The sequence below is a fragment of the Acomys russatus genome, chromosome 24, assembly GCF_903995435.1.
Source record: "Acomys russatus chromosome 24, mAcoRus1.1, whole genome shotgun sequence".
Classification (NCBI taxonomy): Eukaryota; Metazoa; Chordata; class Mammalia; order Rodentia; family Muridae; genus Acomys; species Acomys russatus.
Genome location: NC_067160.1, coordinates 54,190,281 through 54,207,337, shown reverse-complemented (window position 1 = coordinate 54,207,337; position 17,057 = coordinate 54,190,281). Strand labels below are relative to the sequence as shown.

At 53.5% G+C, this 17,057-nt stretch overlaps 1 protein-coding gene across 2 annotated transcripts in view; it reads right to left on the bottom strand.

Moving 5' to 3' along the window:
- The window catches only part of Ntng2 (netrin G2), a 55,600-nt gene that overhangs the window by 1,288 nt on the left and 37,255 nt on the right, over positions 1-17,057 (bottom strand). The window contains exons 3-7 of one of the 2 annotated variants that reach the window (XM_051166135.1): positions 11,536-11,708; positions 9,247-9,273; positions 5,322-5,396; positions 3,351-3,452; positions 1,560-1,727 (exon numbers count right to left, since the gene is read on the bottom strand). In XM_051166135.1, the coding sequence (XP_051022092.1) occupies positions 1,560-1,727; positions 3,351-3,452; positions 5,322-5,396; positions 9,247-9,273; positions 11,536-11,708 (545 nt within the window). The remainder of the gene's footprint in view (positions 1-1,559; positions 1,728-3,350; positions 3,453-5,321; positions 5,397-9,246; positions 9,274-11,535; positions 11,709-17,057) is intronic. The other variant, XM_051166134.1, reaches the window with a different exon arrangement.

Genomic DNA, 17,057 nt, shown 5'->3' with positions numbered 1-17,057 from the left:
GTGGGGGGGGGGTGACGGACAAATGCATAGGACACATGCGGCACCTATAAATGGGTCCTGTCCCAGGCCCAGCCTTTATACCCCTTCCTTATATCCCTCTCAGATGGGTCTCTGCACTCTCTGGATGCTCCCCCACAAGAGAGCTCATGTCTGAGCTGTAGAGGGGACTGTTAGAGCATCCACAGGGAGAGAGAAAGCTCAATATAGTCCTTTCTCTCCTGGCATCCAATACTCTTCCTAGTCCCACCGTGAGGCCTGAGCCGGTCTCATTCTCCTATCTGGACAGCTGAAGGGGGAGTTCTGATACTAAGCCAAGAGTGTGACAGGTGACAGGTCCAGGAGGCTGTATAGTGTGTGTGTGTGTGTGTGTGTGTGTGTGTGTGTGTGTGTGTGTTACCCTCCCCTCTCGTCCCCCCAAGGTTGGAGGCAGTAGGAGGAAGAGCAGTTAGAGGTTTGGCCCTCCTCCTTGCCTGACCTAGCTGATTTGGGAGAGAGGAAGTGGAAAGAGGTTCTGTGTGCAGTGTGTGTGTGTGTGTGTGTGTGTGTGTGTGTGTGTGTGTGTGTGTGTGTCTGGCTCCCAGTCCTTGAAACCTGGTGCTTGGCCTGAGATGGAGGCACAGACAGACAAGAGGAAGGGGCATCTCTAATCAGATCCATTGGCTCTCCCCTGTCCCTGCAGCTGGCCCTGTGTGACACTGGCAACACAATTCTGTTTGATCACTTTAGAGTTGATGGAATTATCTGAAGGCCTCAGCCATGATCCAGAATGACAGCTCTAGCTTTGCAACTGAGCTGGCCAGGTGGTGGTGGTGGTGGGGGATGGGCAGTGGTCCTGCTGCCTGCTGCCTAAGATCTGGCAGCCCAGAGGCCTGAGACCTGGCCTCTGCAGGAAACAGGTCAGGAGACGGGCAGTCCTGACCACCCTGCTCTGCTACTGGGTGTCAGTTGGGGGCTATGCATTTGGCTTTTAGGGTCTGGCCCATATCCATGCCCAAAAAGTGCCATGGGACTTCTCTACAGAAAAGCCAATGGTGGCTGGGCATGGTGGTGCACACTTTTAATCCCAGCACTTGGGAGGCAGAGGCAGGTGGATCACTGTGAGTTCAAGGCCAGCCTGGTCTACAAAGCAAGTCCAAGGACAGCCAGGGCTACACAGAGAAACCCTGTCTTGAAAAACCTAAAAAGAAAAGAAAAGAAAAAGAAAGAAGGAAAGAAAGAAAGAAAAGAGAAAAAACCAGCGGTGGGGCAGAACACTGAAGAAAGATTAGGCCCCTATGACAGCCGGCACAGCTTTATAAGTAAGGCTGGCTCTGAAATTTTGAAGGACAGTTTCAACAACAGAGAAGAGACAGAAATTGTTCAGCTGGTTGATCACCCCGCTTTCTATGAGCCCAGAGAGGGCAAGGGATGGGCTAAATTCACACAGCAAGGCTGCGGCTCTGACTATGCTTCTAGTGCCTACACAGAGTTGGTCACTAGGAGCGGACCAGGGCTGTCTGCCCCTCCCCAGCTGATGCTTACCCAGGGGTTTTGATGTCCACCCTGGACTCGGTGCTTACCAATGCAGACATTCTCATCATCCAGCTCAGCAGAGCCGTTCCGGTAGTAGCCCAGGCGGCAGTGCTGGCAGTGCTGGCCTCGGGTGTTGTGTTTACAGCTCACACAGGTCACCACATTCAGGAAGTCAATGTAGCTGCAGCGGTTGGAGTGGCCATAGCACTCGCAGTCTGGACCAGCCAAGTGGGAGAAACACCAGTGGTCAGTGAGTATTTGGGGAGGTGGAGGGGGGGTCGGGGGTGGGGGGAACAGGCATACAGAGAAGGACATATCCAAGAATATACAGGGATAGGGGAGGGGGGAGGACTCATTAGAAGGAGGATCTGGAAGAGGCTCCAGGTCAGGGACACTTGTGTAGCATGTGGGTAAAGTGGGCTCTGACAGCTTTGAGTCCCCAGGAGGCCACGGCATGCTAACACCTGGCTGGGTCTCAGGGCAGAGTGCTGTCTGGAGGACGGCCCACATTGATTCATGCAGCGAGGATGGGGGCCATGTTGCAGGCTGCGTTAACAGAGGGCAGGGCCAGGGTGCCATGAGTGCTATTGTCGTCTGTCAAGGGCCTATGGATGAATGGAGTCATACACAGATGTGGACATGACAGAACGGGACAGAACCTTCCTCCTTTGCTGCTTTGGAAGATGGACTGGCTACTGTCCCTGCAGGTCCCCACAGAACACCTCCTTACGGGCCTCGACTCCCCACAAGTCTGATGGGCACTGAATTGCTAGTTTCAGCAAGACTCTGGGCAGCTAGCTTCTGGCTTCCTCTGGTCCCGGCCCAGGGTTTGAATCTCACCGCTCAGTTCAAACCAAGGACGGGCCACCCACTAGTGCTTTTTGGTTTTGTTGTTTCAAAGTAGGGTCTCAGTTACCTCAGGCTGCCCTTAGACTCAGTATATGTTGTAGCTATGGATGACCTTGAACTTCTGACCTTCCAGCCTCTACCTCCTGGGATTACAGTCAAGGAAGTCCAGACCCAGTTAATGCTGTTCTGGGGCTCCAGCCCAGAGTGTCTTCCTGTGTGCTGGGCAAACGCTCTACCAAGCAAGCCACATACCCGGCCTGCCACACATGGTTCTGAGGCTGGCCTTCCAAATGGCTCTATGGACTCCCATGACTGCCTGGGCCAAGGATCCTAAGGCCTGTAGTAGCAGAGGTCAATGTGGAGGGTCACTGTCCCTTCTGCCCGATGGGCCATCACTATGTGTCCCTTCTGAGGAACTCAATGCTCCCATGCCATTGAACATGAAAGATGGCCACCATCTGAACAGCTGGCCTTTGGGGACCTCAGCTCCCTCTCTTGTGACGAGCACAGTGTGGTGCTAACGTGGATTCCATACGGTCAAAGGCACAGGGGACTCTGGAGGAACGCCTTTGAGATACATCTTGGAAAGCTGGTGGGCCCGCCCATGGGTCCGCCTGACCTGTCCCTTCACCTTGGCCCTTCAGAGACACCGTGAGGCACCTCCAAGTGCCCAAAGAGCATTGCCGGTGACCTGGGTGTCCCAGATTCCACTCCAACTGAGACAAGCCCCTGGGCCACACCTCCCAGGGGAGCCAGGACAGGCTATTTGTGGCAGTTGCTTCTCCTGCCATGTGCCTACCCACTGTGCCTGAGTTGGCTTGTGACTCATGCCTGCTTTCCACTCCGTTGGGGCTGGAGAGACTCATGCCAACCTTGACCTAGCTATTCTAGGAGGGTTCTCTGAGTTGATACCAGCTAGTTCTGTCCTGCGCTGTCTTTCTCCCGGGGGACTGGGGAGGAGGTGGGAGGCCTGGCCTTGAAGTTCTTACCTTGAAATTCTTCAATGGGGATCACCTGAGGAGATCTGGGCTTGAGCTGGAAAAGTGTGGAGCCCTTGGCTTGGGAAGGGGCAGCAACAGAGATAGCCACAGCTTAGAGAGACGAGAAACAAGTGCTTACGCCTGCCAAGGTCCAGCCACCAGGGCAGGCCACCTCCTGTGCCCAGGGAGAAGCTAGATCAAGGCTTCCGAGTGCTTCAGGGCTGGCGCCAGGCAACCCTGTCACCTGCTCATGTTGGAGGCAGGGAGAGACTACATGGCCCTCAGGTGTGAAGTGTGGCTCTTCCCAGAGTCCCAGCAGGAGCACCTTGTAGCAATGACTTTGTTCCCACTGCCTCTAGTCCCCTGAGGGCATCTATGAGTCCTCTGGAGCAATCCTCAGACACCTCCTCCATTCCCCTAACACACTTCACCTGCAGCTACAAAGTTTGCTGACACCGAGAAAGCGGACACTGGGTGAAAGCAAGTGACATTGCCCTTCTGCCCTTTCCCTCCGTACCCCAACTCCCCCTGGTCATCAAATCCCCAACTCTAAACCTGACATGAAAGGCTGCACCTTTGGGCTGTAGTGATTGCTCCGTGGTTAGGAGCACTTGTTGCTCTTGGAGAGGACATGGGTTCAATTCCTCCCACTCATGTGTTGCCTCCAGTTGCAGCGTTTTAGAGGCTCCAGGACCCTCTTCTGGCCTCCATGGGTACCAGGCACACATGTAGCACCCAAACATACATGCGAGCAAAACGTTCATATACACAAAATAAATATGCTTAAATATTTTAAAGATGGTGTCTTCAAGCCAGGCATGGTGGCATACGCCCAGCACTTGGGAGGCAGAGGCAGGTGAATCGCTGTGAGTTCGAGGCCAGCCTGATCTACAAAGTGAATCCAGGACAGCCAAGGCTATACAGAGAAACCCTGTTTCGAAAAACCAAAAAAAATAAATAAATAAAAAAAAAAAAAAAAAAAAAAAAAAAGCATCTTCTCTGCTTCTGAGGATACCTTTCTGCTCCAGTTAGGATGGGTCCTTTGCTGTCCTTGGATGCAACTCACAAGCGTCATCAAGCCAAGGATGCAGGCAGCACCACCTTTCCCTGCCTGGAATCCCACCGGGACCCAGCCCTATTCTTGGAGGCGAGCATGATATGGCTCTGTGCTTCCCTCTAGGGCTCTGTGGCTCTCCAGTGGGGCCAGGACAGGAGATGACTCATGTATTCATCACTAGAGAGGATGTGTTGTTGATGGTGGGACCTCTGAGTCCCCTAGTTGTGCCATCAGTTGCCAGCAGGGGGCGCTCAAAGCCCAGCTCACTCCTCAGTAATCCCTGGGGCTAGAGGGGCACTGAAGGAGTTTGATAGGGTGGGGTAAGAACTATAGGGCTGAGAACAGGTCAGCTGGGGTCAGTGGAGGACAACCTTCCATGTACACCCACCTATGGCTAGGGATGACATATACACACACACGTGCGCGCACGCGCACACACACAGACACACACTGGGAGAATAATGGTCTACGTGGCTCACACCCTTACCTAACTGGTTAAGCTGCCAAGTCTTTCCCTCAGGTTTCTTCTGCCACCTTCATAGTCACCCTTATTCTGGGCCTATCTGACCCACTCTGGGCCCCATTAGCTGCCCAGGTATCCCGTGACCCACACTGTGAGGTGGGAGAGGAGAGGACCCTAAGGGACACCCTCCTACGCACTCCGAAGTCCTTGGAGAAGGTTTAGAGATGCCATCTGCTGGCTTCCAACCATGGCAGAGTTGGGCGTAGGGGAAAAGGTAGCTACCAGGTCCGTTACCTCACTGTTTCCACCCTGAGTTCTTTCTCCCCACTCCTTTCAGTTCTTGGGAGCCCCGTCCTACCCAACACCCCCATCATCTAAGCCTGCTAGCCCCACAACAGAGGGAGGGGTCTAAGATGAAGCTTCTGGGGTCTCAGGCCTGCCATAGGCCCTGCCCCCATACCTTCTGCATTGGTGGACACCTGGGGCCCGAGGAAGCTGTCCCCAAGGGGGGCAACAGCAGGTGGCTTGGGCTGACCTTGGGAAGAAGAGAAGAAATCAAGTCACGCCAGGCATGATGCCCCTTACCCTCCAGAGGCCCCTGTAAGAAGCAGCACTACTGGCCAAAGGATCTGGGTCCAAGTCCACTACAGAGGTAGCATCTATACTACTATAGCCTGCAGAGGAGATGCACACACTTGAAGCTTGATAGAGGAGGCCCCCGTGCCAAAGGCTCTGTGGACTTTGGGTAGCCCGCCCTTCACTGGGACACTGCTTTCTGTGTGCCATTCCTGTTCCAACTTAATAGCCGGTCAGAACAGGGCTTGTGTGTGAAGCCTCAGGCTAATGTGGTGCTGGGGGACAATGTCCTGGCTAGGACGCTAGACACATTGAGAAAAGTGTTAGAAGGTTCCCCCAGAGTATCCTCCGACGTCTTACTCGCCTTTCTGATCACTGCCCTTCCACCCCTGAGCCTTGGTTTGAGGATTGGCGAGGAGGGGGGACCTCATCATGAGTCACCAACTCCCCCACCCCCAACATTCAGTTCCCAGAGCTGGAACACAAAGCAAGGGCGTGCGCGCACGCAGGTAGCAGTCACTTTGCTAAATTCGAAGGACAGAACCGGGAGATGGTTGAGGGGGTGGGGGTGGGTTGGGTTAGGGAGAGTGGATGTCTTCCCTTTTGGAAAGGGATTACCCATGGTGGTTGATGGAGAAAGAAAAAGAAATTCTACCCGTTAGGAAAAAAAAAAAAAAAACGGTGGGAGATTCCCAGCTGGGAGCCTGAAGCCTTTGGACATCAAATTGACATTAGTGTGGTATTCAGTAAAGAGACAAGGCTGCAGGACCCAAATTGGCAAGGGCTTAATTAGAGGCCTGGTAAAATCACCCGAAGGCATCTTGCTTCTGAGCTTGGTTCCCTCTATCCCGTTGAGGAGGCCCAGGAGGACCAGGCTCTCCAGCCTGGCTTCCAGCACAAACGCTGCTTGACAATAGCAGGAGAGAGAAACATCTGGGGCTGAGGTTTCAAGGCCCCACTGGGCTGTGGCCAAAGAGGTCTGAGGAGCTGGTGAAGGGACCAGGAAGAGAATGCTTCTGCCTGGGTTTTGGTGGGAGATGCCCCGGTGTCCCGTCTTGTGTGCCAAGACTAGACAGGGGTCCTTTGGAACCAAGAACTCATGCCAGCTAGATCTTAATGGTGGGACCATCTCCAAGTACCTGAGACTTCAGGGCAGTGGCAGTAGGGGACAGGGATAGTGAATGGTGTCAGCCAGCCCTGTGCTCCAGCTTGGATTGCGTGTTTCCTGGGTCCTTGGGAAGCTGTTTCTCTTTTTGCCTTTTTTCTTTTTTCTTTTAAAGCAATTTGATTTACACCACAGATGCAGCAGCTTCTGCCTAAACCTCTGTCCCCTCCCCCAGTGAGACTAGGAAGATATCACTGTGCAGCCAGCCAGACATCTACATACAAGTGGCATCCAGACCAAAGGTGTGCCAAGTGTCCCAAGGACTCTGGGCATAGGTCACACAGGAGCTAAGGATGTCCCAGATGAGAAGGTGCAGGCCGCTGGCTGTTCCCTTGAAGCCACTTTCTCCCCTTAATGCTCAGCCGTCTAGCCAATGGCTCAGAATTGCAGAGCGAACTGACAGTCATTGGAAGTTTGCTATTGCTGCCTGGAGTATGGGCATGCCTCTGGTTCACAAGCAAAGTCCTGGAGTCGGCCAGCCCTTTACCCCAGGAGGAGCTTCACAACTCAGATCCCACACTTCTGGAGACCCCACACTAGGCCTCCTCTGTCTTCTTATATTAAACACTCAACTTCACAGTCTGCCCCACATTAGCCACACAAAAGCAGTTTCCAAGTGGGTCTGAGGTTCCTCAGTACCTGACAGCGGTTGCCTGTCTCCCACCCACATGGACGACTGGTCAGTGGCAGAAAGCGCACCCCATTCTTCCTGCTTATATTCCCTGCCCCTCCCCCCCACCCCATCACTGGCTTGGCAAAGTGTAAAGGTCTCCAGAGGAGGCCGAGGCTGCTAAGACTCAAAACCAGGATTTCGCCACCTGAAAACCTTTATCTCCTTGGCCAGTCCCCTGCACCATCCCCCACAGAGAGATTCAGAGAGAACCCTGAGCTGTGGGCCTAGGAAGGTGACTTCCTCAAGGCTGTCAGTTGACCTGGAGAGGCCACTCGGTGTCTCAGCTAGAGACAGGACAGAATGTGGGGTGGACTGCTTCCCTGTCCTCAGATGTTGCCTGCCATGGGGCAAGGAGTGAAAGAGAAGAAAGATCAGAGCTATCCAAGGAACAGGGAGCCCTAGCCAAGTCTCCCCTGAAAAGTCTGGTTCTTTCCAAGGTGCCTCCTAACCTGATCTCTTCCACTTATCCAGATGTTTCCCCACTGGCCAGTACCTGGACAGAGGAACCAGTAAGTGGCCAGTAGGGACAGAGCCTGAGCGAGCTCCACGGATGGCCTACAAAGCATGCCTCGGTGACAAGGCATCATCTCTGGCTGAATATCTGAGTGGACTTGCTGTCCTGGGCACCCTCCTACCAGGCCCTGTGTCCCCTTGGCTACACCAGCCTCTGGGTCCTTCTTTACAATCCTGGAGGGACAAATAGGAGACAGTTCTGGGAGCTGTGGTGGTTGCTGTGGCTAAGGCTCCTGCTGGGTCGTGTCCTGAGATGGCCTGGGGACCGCCTCAGCCAGTGTGTTCATGGAGCTAGGATGCTAGCGGCTTCTACTCCAAGAAGCAAGCAAGTGTCTGCTCTTCCCTGGGTGAGGGAGGCAAGAAGAGAGGGAACAGGCGTCCTTAGGTGTACGCTCATACCTACCTGTGGGCACCGGGGTGCTGGGGGCTGTAGGGACTTGGATGGTAGACGTGGAGAGGACAGAAGTGATAGGGCCTCTCCTTGTGGCCTCAACGGCCATAGGGGCTTTGGGGGCAGGGCCTTTGCTGGACCTGCTGGTACCTGGCAAGACATGGAGAAAGCAAGAGAGGGTGGGGTAGGGGCATCCCAGAGATGCCTTTCCTTGCTCTGATGCTGGGGGCATATGCCAGCGATACCTGCAGAGTCCACTTTCCCAGACAGGGGTCAGCCTGGCTGAGGCAGAAGTGTCCCCACAGAAACCTGATGGACGGTGATGAAGTCCTTGGAAGCATCCTTGAGGCTTGGGGTCAGTTTGTCACCGACAAGCCCTTTTCTGTTGACTCTCTGACTAGTAGAAGGTCCTTTGGGGACAGGGGTGAGTTTGCAATGCTTAAACGAGACGTGACAGTGCCCTGCTTGGCACAGCCACCCTGGCCCCACTGAAGGCTTGGGAGAACCAAGTGGATGGGAGTCGGCAGACACCCACATCAGCCACTCACATCAGCCACCTTCACCATCCTTGGGGTTTCTAAGTCACCTGCACTCTTGAGGTGCTCCTCCCCAGCCTGACACACACTAGCCACCCAGAGCTTTGGGATCAGAGCTGGCCTCTTCCAGCCTTATGGCAAGAGCAGAGGCTGGCTGCAGAGGCTGCCTGGAGGAGGTACCAAATGGTCACACTCAGGGGACAGACACTGCCGCTAGTGGAGAAGCACTCCCCCCCCCACCCCGGCCCCCTGTTCCTGCCTGTGTACAAAGGACAGAATGGAGTGTGGGAGAACAGAGGAGGCATTTCCACCCAGGGGTCTGGGGACCAAAAACTGTACCAAGGCCCTGTCCTTCTTTCAAAGCAGCAGAAGAAAGCTCCTAGGAGACCTAAGGTGAGAGGTGGAGAGACAGGTTGGGCGTGATGAGGGGCAGTAGGGAGCACAGAGGCCAGGCCCAGAGACACAGCAGCCCCTTTATGCCAGACTCTCCAGGCTCAGCCACAGAGCCTTGTACAGAATGTGGGTACTTACTGCCAAAGGCGGAGCCCGCAGCCGCACCTGTAGGGGCACAAGAAGGTAACACTGTTAGACACAAGGCTTGGCGACCTCCACCTGGCACAGGGCAGTGTACAAGAAAGGGGAGGAGACTTAGAGGGCCTGAGACTCCTCGGTCACAGGGGAAGCCTCAATGGGCCCTCTTACCACTGACTGCCTGAAGGCTGATTTTAGTGCATTTTGCAGATGAGACACTGTGAACTGTTTCTTCCCCAGGACACTGTGACAAGCATTCCTTGCTGATTAACCCCAACTTTCAGGTCCCCTAGGGAAGGATGGTGTTCTCACAGACAGGGTTGCTAACAGGGAGTTGAAGTGTGGCCTGCTGGGATGCATGGCAGTGTGAGAGGTTGCATCCAAGTCTCCTCTCTAGGTGATCTGTGCCTCTGCAGGAGAGGAAGCCTGGGGCTGTGGTTTGACCAGTGAAGCCACCATCTCTGAGCAGAACAGTCACAAAAGGAAGGTGTAAGTCCTGGCTTTGCCCCAGGTGGTTCTGAGAAAGGACTTGTGGTGGGGACAGTGAGCTGGGCGGGGCACATCGTTCTCCTGAGACCTACACCAGTCTTTATCTGCATACCTTGGCAGGTACCACATGCAGGAGATAGGAACATGGGAGCAGAGAGGGAGGGCTCATAGATGCTGGGAGTGGAGTGTAGAGGCAAGGTGGCCTCAGAGGGTAAGGAAGTCACAGGGGTCCAGTGGGAAGATCCCGTCCCTAGAGACTGGACACAGAGGATTCTGGCTTTGGGAATAAGGCGTCTTGGAGGGAGGGGGCAGGATGATTGCACAGGGGCCTTGTACTTTAGGGAGACTGACAACTTAGGGTTTCATTCCCAAGGCTTTGAAGTAGGTAGGCACCTAGGAGGGGGGGTGCCCCTGTGATTGCAAAGAGGAGGTCCCCGAGAGGAGGTAGGTGGAGGGAAATGGGGGTGAGGCGGGAGGAGATAAGACCCACAAAAGCCACTCTGGGGTGTGTCTGTCTGCTGGTTAGGCAAGGCATGAGGCCAGTGGCCCTAGGTGTTCTGCAGGTAGGAGTCTTGGTCCATGATGGTGAGGGTGACAGGTGAGAGGCTGAGGGAGAAACCAGACAGAGGTGATGGGCGTGGGGTATGGCTATAGGACAGATGGAGGGGGAGACAAGCTCACTTAGTGAGAGATAGCAAAGAGGACTAAAGGAAGGTTCAGGATACAAAGAGATGGGGGAGAGGCACCCAGGAGGAGGGAGATAGACCAGGCACAGGCCAGCAGCCCGCCAAGCCCCCTCTGTGCCTTTGAAGACCCTTGAGTGCCTTGAGGTGCTTAGCAAGTCACCCCTTCAAAGGCTTGTCACATCGCCGGCTACAGCCCACGCACACCATGCCTGTCACCGTCTGCCTTGCCGCAGCTTTTAGCTTTGATCAGTCTAAAGCCACATGAATCTTTTAGGGGCAAGGGAGGGTGCCAGATGGGACAAGTGGATTGGGAACTGTGTGGACCCTGGCTCTGGTTTTGGATCCTGAGCTGTCTGAGAGTGGGTGTGGAACGAGGAAGCCACTGGACTGGGTGGGCCTCTGAGTGCGCATCTGGAGGGTAGGTTAATCACGGCTCTCCTGTGGTATTGTAAGGGCTCAAGGAAGCATCATGTGTGGCATCTGATCCTGGGGCAGCCTCGGCCTGGAACAGGCCATTTGATGCATTTCATGTGTCAGGGGTTTAAGAAGCCAGCCTTGGCTGTCCTCTGCTTGCAGCCCAGAGACTTGTGGGAACTGTGATTTCATGAGGCTTCTTCTGAGGGTTCCTCAAAGGCTGCTCATGATGCAGGCCTGTGTGGGCAAAATTCTCACATGCTTCCCTTGATGGCTGAGAAAAGTGGGGGACAAGACTGGGCTGAGAGCAGGGGCTCAGACAAGAGTCTCAAAGGACACTTCTGCACCATGTGGGTGTTAACACTTGACTGCCGGCGGCTGGGCTGGGGAAGCGGTGCCAGAAGCACCATGTGACATGTTACATACATCCCATAAGCATCCTTGTTAGGGTGCATTCAGCTGTACCCCTGTACCTCCACAGAGTGAAGAAGGGTGGCAGAGAAGATGCGAGGAGGTTTGGCCTGCCTGTGACCAGGGCTGAAAGTACAGCATAGAAGACGTGTGTGTACCCACACCAGCTGCCCCCTCCCTCCTCTGTGTGTTTGTGTGTGCATGCACGCACATATGTGAGCATCTGCACTTGTGCGCTACAGTTGTGAGCACAGGATGAGGTCTGCTGCTGGACAGGCTACATACGTACAGGCGTTGGGAGAGCCATGGGGCAGCGGCAGGTAGGAGCCAGCTCGCCAGGCCCGTGTGCGGAAGTTCTTCTTGCACTTGCCACAGTCGGGGCCTGTGGTGTTGTGCTCACACTCGCACTGCAGGCTGCCCTCGCGCACTGTGCACAGGTTGGCATGCAGGTTGCATTTACACCTGAGGAGACCAGAAGATGGAGGAGGTCAGTGAGCTCCAGGGTGGGCTGCTTGGTCTCTGGTGAAGGCAAGAACTCCAGAGCAGGAGTGGCCAGGTCTGTGCTGAGCTGCCCTAGAAGGGACTCTGGAGGCCAGTGGTCCATTGCACACTCAGATGGTCCTTCAAGGAGAGTCCAGACTTCCATTCCCACGGTTCGGAGACCCCTCCCAGCCAGGGTGCTCTGGACCCTGTGAGGTTGGATCTGGCTGCTCTCCGTGGCCAGATTCCTAGACTTCTGCTCTTGGATGGGGAAAGACCCCCTTATTCCAGATGTTTCAGCAATCTGATTGCCACAACTCCTTTTTATTCTTATTTTTTTTTATCTTTTGGGAGAGCATTTCACATAGCCCTGGCTGGCCTTGAATTAGCTTCATAGCCAAGGGTGACCTTGAACTTCTGATTTTCCCACATCCACCCCCCCCCCAAGTGCTAAGAGTACAGATATTGGTTATCATATCCACTTTAAAGTTTGTGTGTGTGCTTGTGCATGTGTGTGTGCACTGGAGATTGAACCCAAGGCTTTGTGCACACTAGGTAAACACTTGACCCACCAAGCCACACCCCTGTTCCCACCTTAGCTCTTCACCGGGGTGGGTAGCGGGTGACAGGCAGCAAACTATGCTCCAGCACCCCTGTGCATACAGAGTTCTGGCTGAAGACTGCAGACCCAGGTGCTTGAGGGTGACAGAGAGAACCCCAGCCCCTCAGCCCTGTCAATTCACCCACACATGTATTATTCAGCATTTATTCAAATATTCATAGGCACCTTATCATTGTGCAAACTGGTAAATAAAAGGAAACCGATAAGCATGAATTTTGCCTGTCTTTCATAAGCTCTACCTCACTTGGGGTAACCTAAAGTTGATGAAGGGCCATTGCTTTTTATAGAAGTATTTCATGATAGAATTGGGGATCCTAAGAATGGAGGGCTCCTGGCACTGAGCCACGACAGCCCAAAACGTCGCAGGTGACACAACCAGAGTGGGAACTTTCCAGAAGACCGCTTACCACTGGAATGGAACTTGAATCACACCAAAGCTGGACTAGAAATGCAGAAAACACACTAAATGCCACCAAGTGGGATGCAGCCCAGAAGGTGCTGGCAGGGACCGGCTGCTCGGAAGACGGATGGTGGATGGTGATGATGGCTATGAAGGGAGGGGACCCCAGCGAACCTCAAAGGCGTGTCAACCCAGGACTGAGTGTGCACCTGGCTGGGCCTTGGTGGAAACACTCTCAGACGAACACCAGCTGTGCCTGGAGGACACATGGCAATCAATACCAAGGGTGTTTACACTAAGTGCATATTAGCTGTCACGATGCTGTCTCAAGGTCTCTGTCTTTTAGAGAAATCCAGAAATATTTACAAGTGCAGTTATGGAACAGCTGAGAGTGGCTTTTGAGTGAGAGAAGAGCCACATAGCAGAAACACTAAGGAAAAGAGGACCCCGGATGGTGGCTGGAGCAGAAGGCTCTCTTGTGTGTGTGGGGGGGGGGCTGGGGGGGCAGAGGAGAGTGTGACGTTCTTCACAGGCCAAAGTTAAAGAGAGAGCTAGAAATCATGGTGCGCTCCTACAATCCCTGGTGTTCAGGAGGCTGAGGCAGGAGATCTCAAGTTCCAGGTCAGCCAGGACTATAGAGAGAGAGTCTTTGCCTAGAAAACCGAACCAAACCCACAAAATTAGTGGGGAGTGGGGAGGCGAGCAGGTGTGTGTGCCTTATTCTGAGATGGGCAGACTCCCAAGATATAGTGTCAATATTTGGAAAAAGCAAATTGTGGCCAGTATGATGAGTGGACTCTTATTTTTATTATAATATGCAAGGAAAATATTTATAGGACTCCAGTAGCATAGCAGGCTTTGAGCTGAGATGTTAAATGCATTGGATAAGTTAAACAGTTGGTAACAAAGAGTGGGGTCTCTGCTCTGATGGGCACCGGCTCTAACTAGGAGATGCCGCTGATAAAAGGCCAACAACGAGGGGGCAGTGGCAGGAGAAAAGGAACAGAATGGGAGGACAAATAAATAGCACATGGGGGCATTTTAGGGCAGAGAGACCGTCCCCTGTGAGATTGTGATATGCATGTTGGGCTGCTAGGGAATCTGGCAAAACCTGGACTTCAATGAGCAAGTGTGTTCACAGTGGGAACCGCCACGCCCCAGAAGGGTGAGGTGGCAAGCATACCACGCACTGTAGGGGGAGGTGACTGGGGGCTGGCGCTGCCTTCCCACCCGTCTGTGAACCTGCCCCATAAGCAGCAGTATTAGGGCCGGGGGTGTAGCTCTTCAGTTATGCTTGCCAACTGCTGTGCGAAGTGCTACCCAAAGAACTTGGGGTTCCCAACTCTGGGGGTGGAGCAAAAAAAAAAAAAAAAAAAAAAAAGGCTCCAGGAGAAAAGGTCTCTGAACTGAAATCTGAAGGACAGTCTAGAAGCAGGGAACCTTCTAGAAAGAGCAAGAGCACGACGAGGTTCCTGAGACGGAGAGGAGACTCAAATGGTGGTGGTTGAGGGCACCCTACTGAGCCACAAGGAGCTAGTTGGTGTTTTACAGCACTGTGGCTGCTCTGGGCACATGGTTTTTCTGGGGACCAAAACCCAGGCAGGAAGTCATCAGACATATTGGGTCTCCATCATTGCCCAGTGAAGAGCATCATCCCATACTTCTAGGACCTGCACAGTGGCATGCCAGGCCCTGGGCCCTATGCCCTGTATGGGTTTGGGGAAGATGTCTGCCAAATCCTTTCCTCCTTCCTCATGCCCTCCTCGCCAGCCTGGCCTGGGTGATGCTCTGTGTCCCACAGGCCATTTCTAATATGCTCCCAGGAGGCCCAGCACCCCTTGCCTCCTCATGTCTACGCCGTGGATATCGAACACCCCTTGTCACTCTTCCTCTTGTCTCTTCCTGTGCCTGTGACCCCTGACTAGCAACAGGCCTCAGCAGGCGGAGAGCTTCTGGGGCAGACCCCAGCAGACACCCACCAGGGGGCCTGCTTTCTATGGCCCCCTGTATTCATGTTATCCTGATATGTAAAGGAATCAAGGCACAGGAGGCCCCCAGTTGACGGTGTTTCCTCTCTCAACCTTTTGACGTTATGATGGAGCAGGAGCGTACCCCGGGAGCCATTCTGTTTACACTCTCATACGGAACTTGCTTAGTGTGTGGCAGTTCTACCTCGTGCCGGGCTAATCACTGAAAAAGACGTGAATGTGCTTAAGGCTGTGGCATGCAGCAGATAAGGCTCCATTGGAGTACAGTTCCACTGTAAGTTAACATGCCCTTCATCCAGCTGGGCGTGGTGGCACACACCTCTAACCCCAGCACTCTGGAGGCAGAGGCAGGCAGATCTCTGTGAGTTTGAGGCCAGCCTGGTCTACAGAGTGAGTCTAGGACAGCCGAGGCTACACAGAGAGACCCTATCTCAGGAAAAAAAAAACCGTGCTGTATATCCAAGTGATGAAATATTACACAGTCATGAGTAGATGTGTCAAGGACCATTTCCAGCTGCAAGGAACATTCTGAATGTGAGGGCGGAAGGCTACAGTTCCCAAATGTTCGCATTCCACACTCCACCGTCACCTTCCTCTTATAGATGAGGGCACAGAGCCAGAATCCAACTCCAGGGGTCAGAAGGCTCACACAGGATAGAGCTTGGATCATGACAAAGGAAGACATCAAAGTGGACACAGTAAAGCCCAACGGGGAGCTCATGCTTGTAATCAGCCCTGAGGCAGGAGGATTACCACAAGTTTGAAGCCATCCTTGGCTATGAAGTGAGTTTCAGGTCAGCCTGAGCTACATTGTGAGGCCCTACCTCACCTCCCTTCCCACAAACTACGCACGCGCGGGCACACACACACACACACACACACACACACACACACACACACACACACACCTGTAACCTTAACCTCAAAAGAAAGACAAATGGATGGTGGAGGGAGGGACAGGATCACAAATAATTTCTACTTTCTTCTATGTCAGTTTTCTCCCCTCTGACACAGTCTTGTAAATCCTTGGCCTCCAATTCCTTGTGTAGCTAAATCTGACCTGAACTTTTGATCCTTGTTTCCACCTCTCTCCACATCCAGAGTGTTGGGATCACAGGCTAGTGTTCCTCTTGGGAACACTAGGCCCCAGGAATCTAGAGCGACATAAATCCATATAAAGGAAGGTCCCGTGCCTGAGCTTCTTTGATGAAACCTGCAACGGTGCCCTGACACCCACAACAACCCAATTCACAATGCACATTAGTGTACCAAAGCCTCTGGGAAGTTCTTCAGGAAAGACAACTGTTTGACTTTGACAGAAATTTGTTTTGCAAAGTGTCCCTGACCTCCAAAATTTCAATTTTTCCCCCTTCTTCTGAATTCTTATTTAACACCCTGCTGAGCTGGCTGGAGAGGAACACCCAGTTGTAGAAAACCAGGAGTTTATTCCACACCTCTGGCCTGAGAGGGGGATATTTTTAGACATCAGCTACGCAGAGAAAAGATTGCCATCAACTTTGGTGATAACATTGACCTTGGCTTATTAAAAATGCATAAAAGATCAGCTGGACCTGAGAAACAGACCGAACCCATGCTAACAGAAGGCTGGCTGCTAGAGCCCAGCAGCCTGGGTGGCGCAGGAGGGGAGTGGCAGCTACAGGACCGTGAAGCACACCCCTCCCCCGTCCCCCATCCCCCACAACCTTGGCTCTGCTCAGGCCCCACCCTGCCAGCCCCAGCCCTGCCCTTTCTTCTGCCGGAACACAGAAGGCATCCTGATGTTGGCAGTGCCACGAGGACCAGGAGAGCCCTGTCATAAGGAGGCTGACCAAGGAACACTGGTCTATACCATCCCAGCTAATGGCAGATGCTCTTATCCCCCCTGACTTCGCAAGTACTTCTGGATGGCGTTGCCTCTATGGGGTGGCGGTGATGGCAGGGGAACTTCACTGGCTCACCTTCTCCTTCCCGCTCTCTCTACCTCTGTCTAGCCTGAGTTCTGACCTTGATACCCTGTGGGCCTTCCCACATGCGGCTCCTTCTGCCTGGCCCCTGCCGCAAGGCTCTTGCCTCCTTTACAGAGCTAACACTTTGAGGCAAATTGAACAACAGTTCCACGGGGCATCCGTCAGCCATGTTTCCCATCAGCCTGCTATGCCTCCACCACATTGGCCGCAAACACCACATTCAGAGTTGCTCGCTATAGTGGGGTGCTTGAGATAATTCAAGGAGAAAATGCATGAGGGTAAATGTTAAATGCAACCCTACATACTCTCAGATACACACCCAAGAGAAAGCAAGCTTGTTCTTGAATTCCTGCT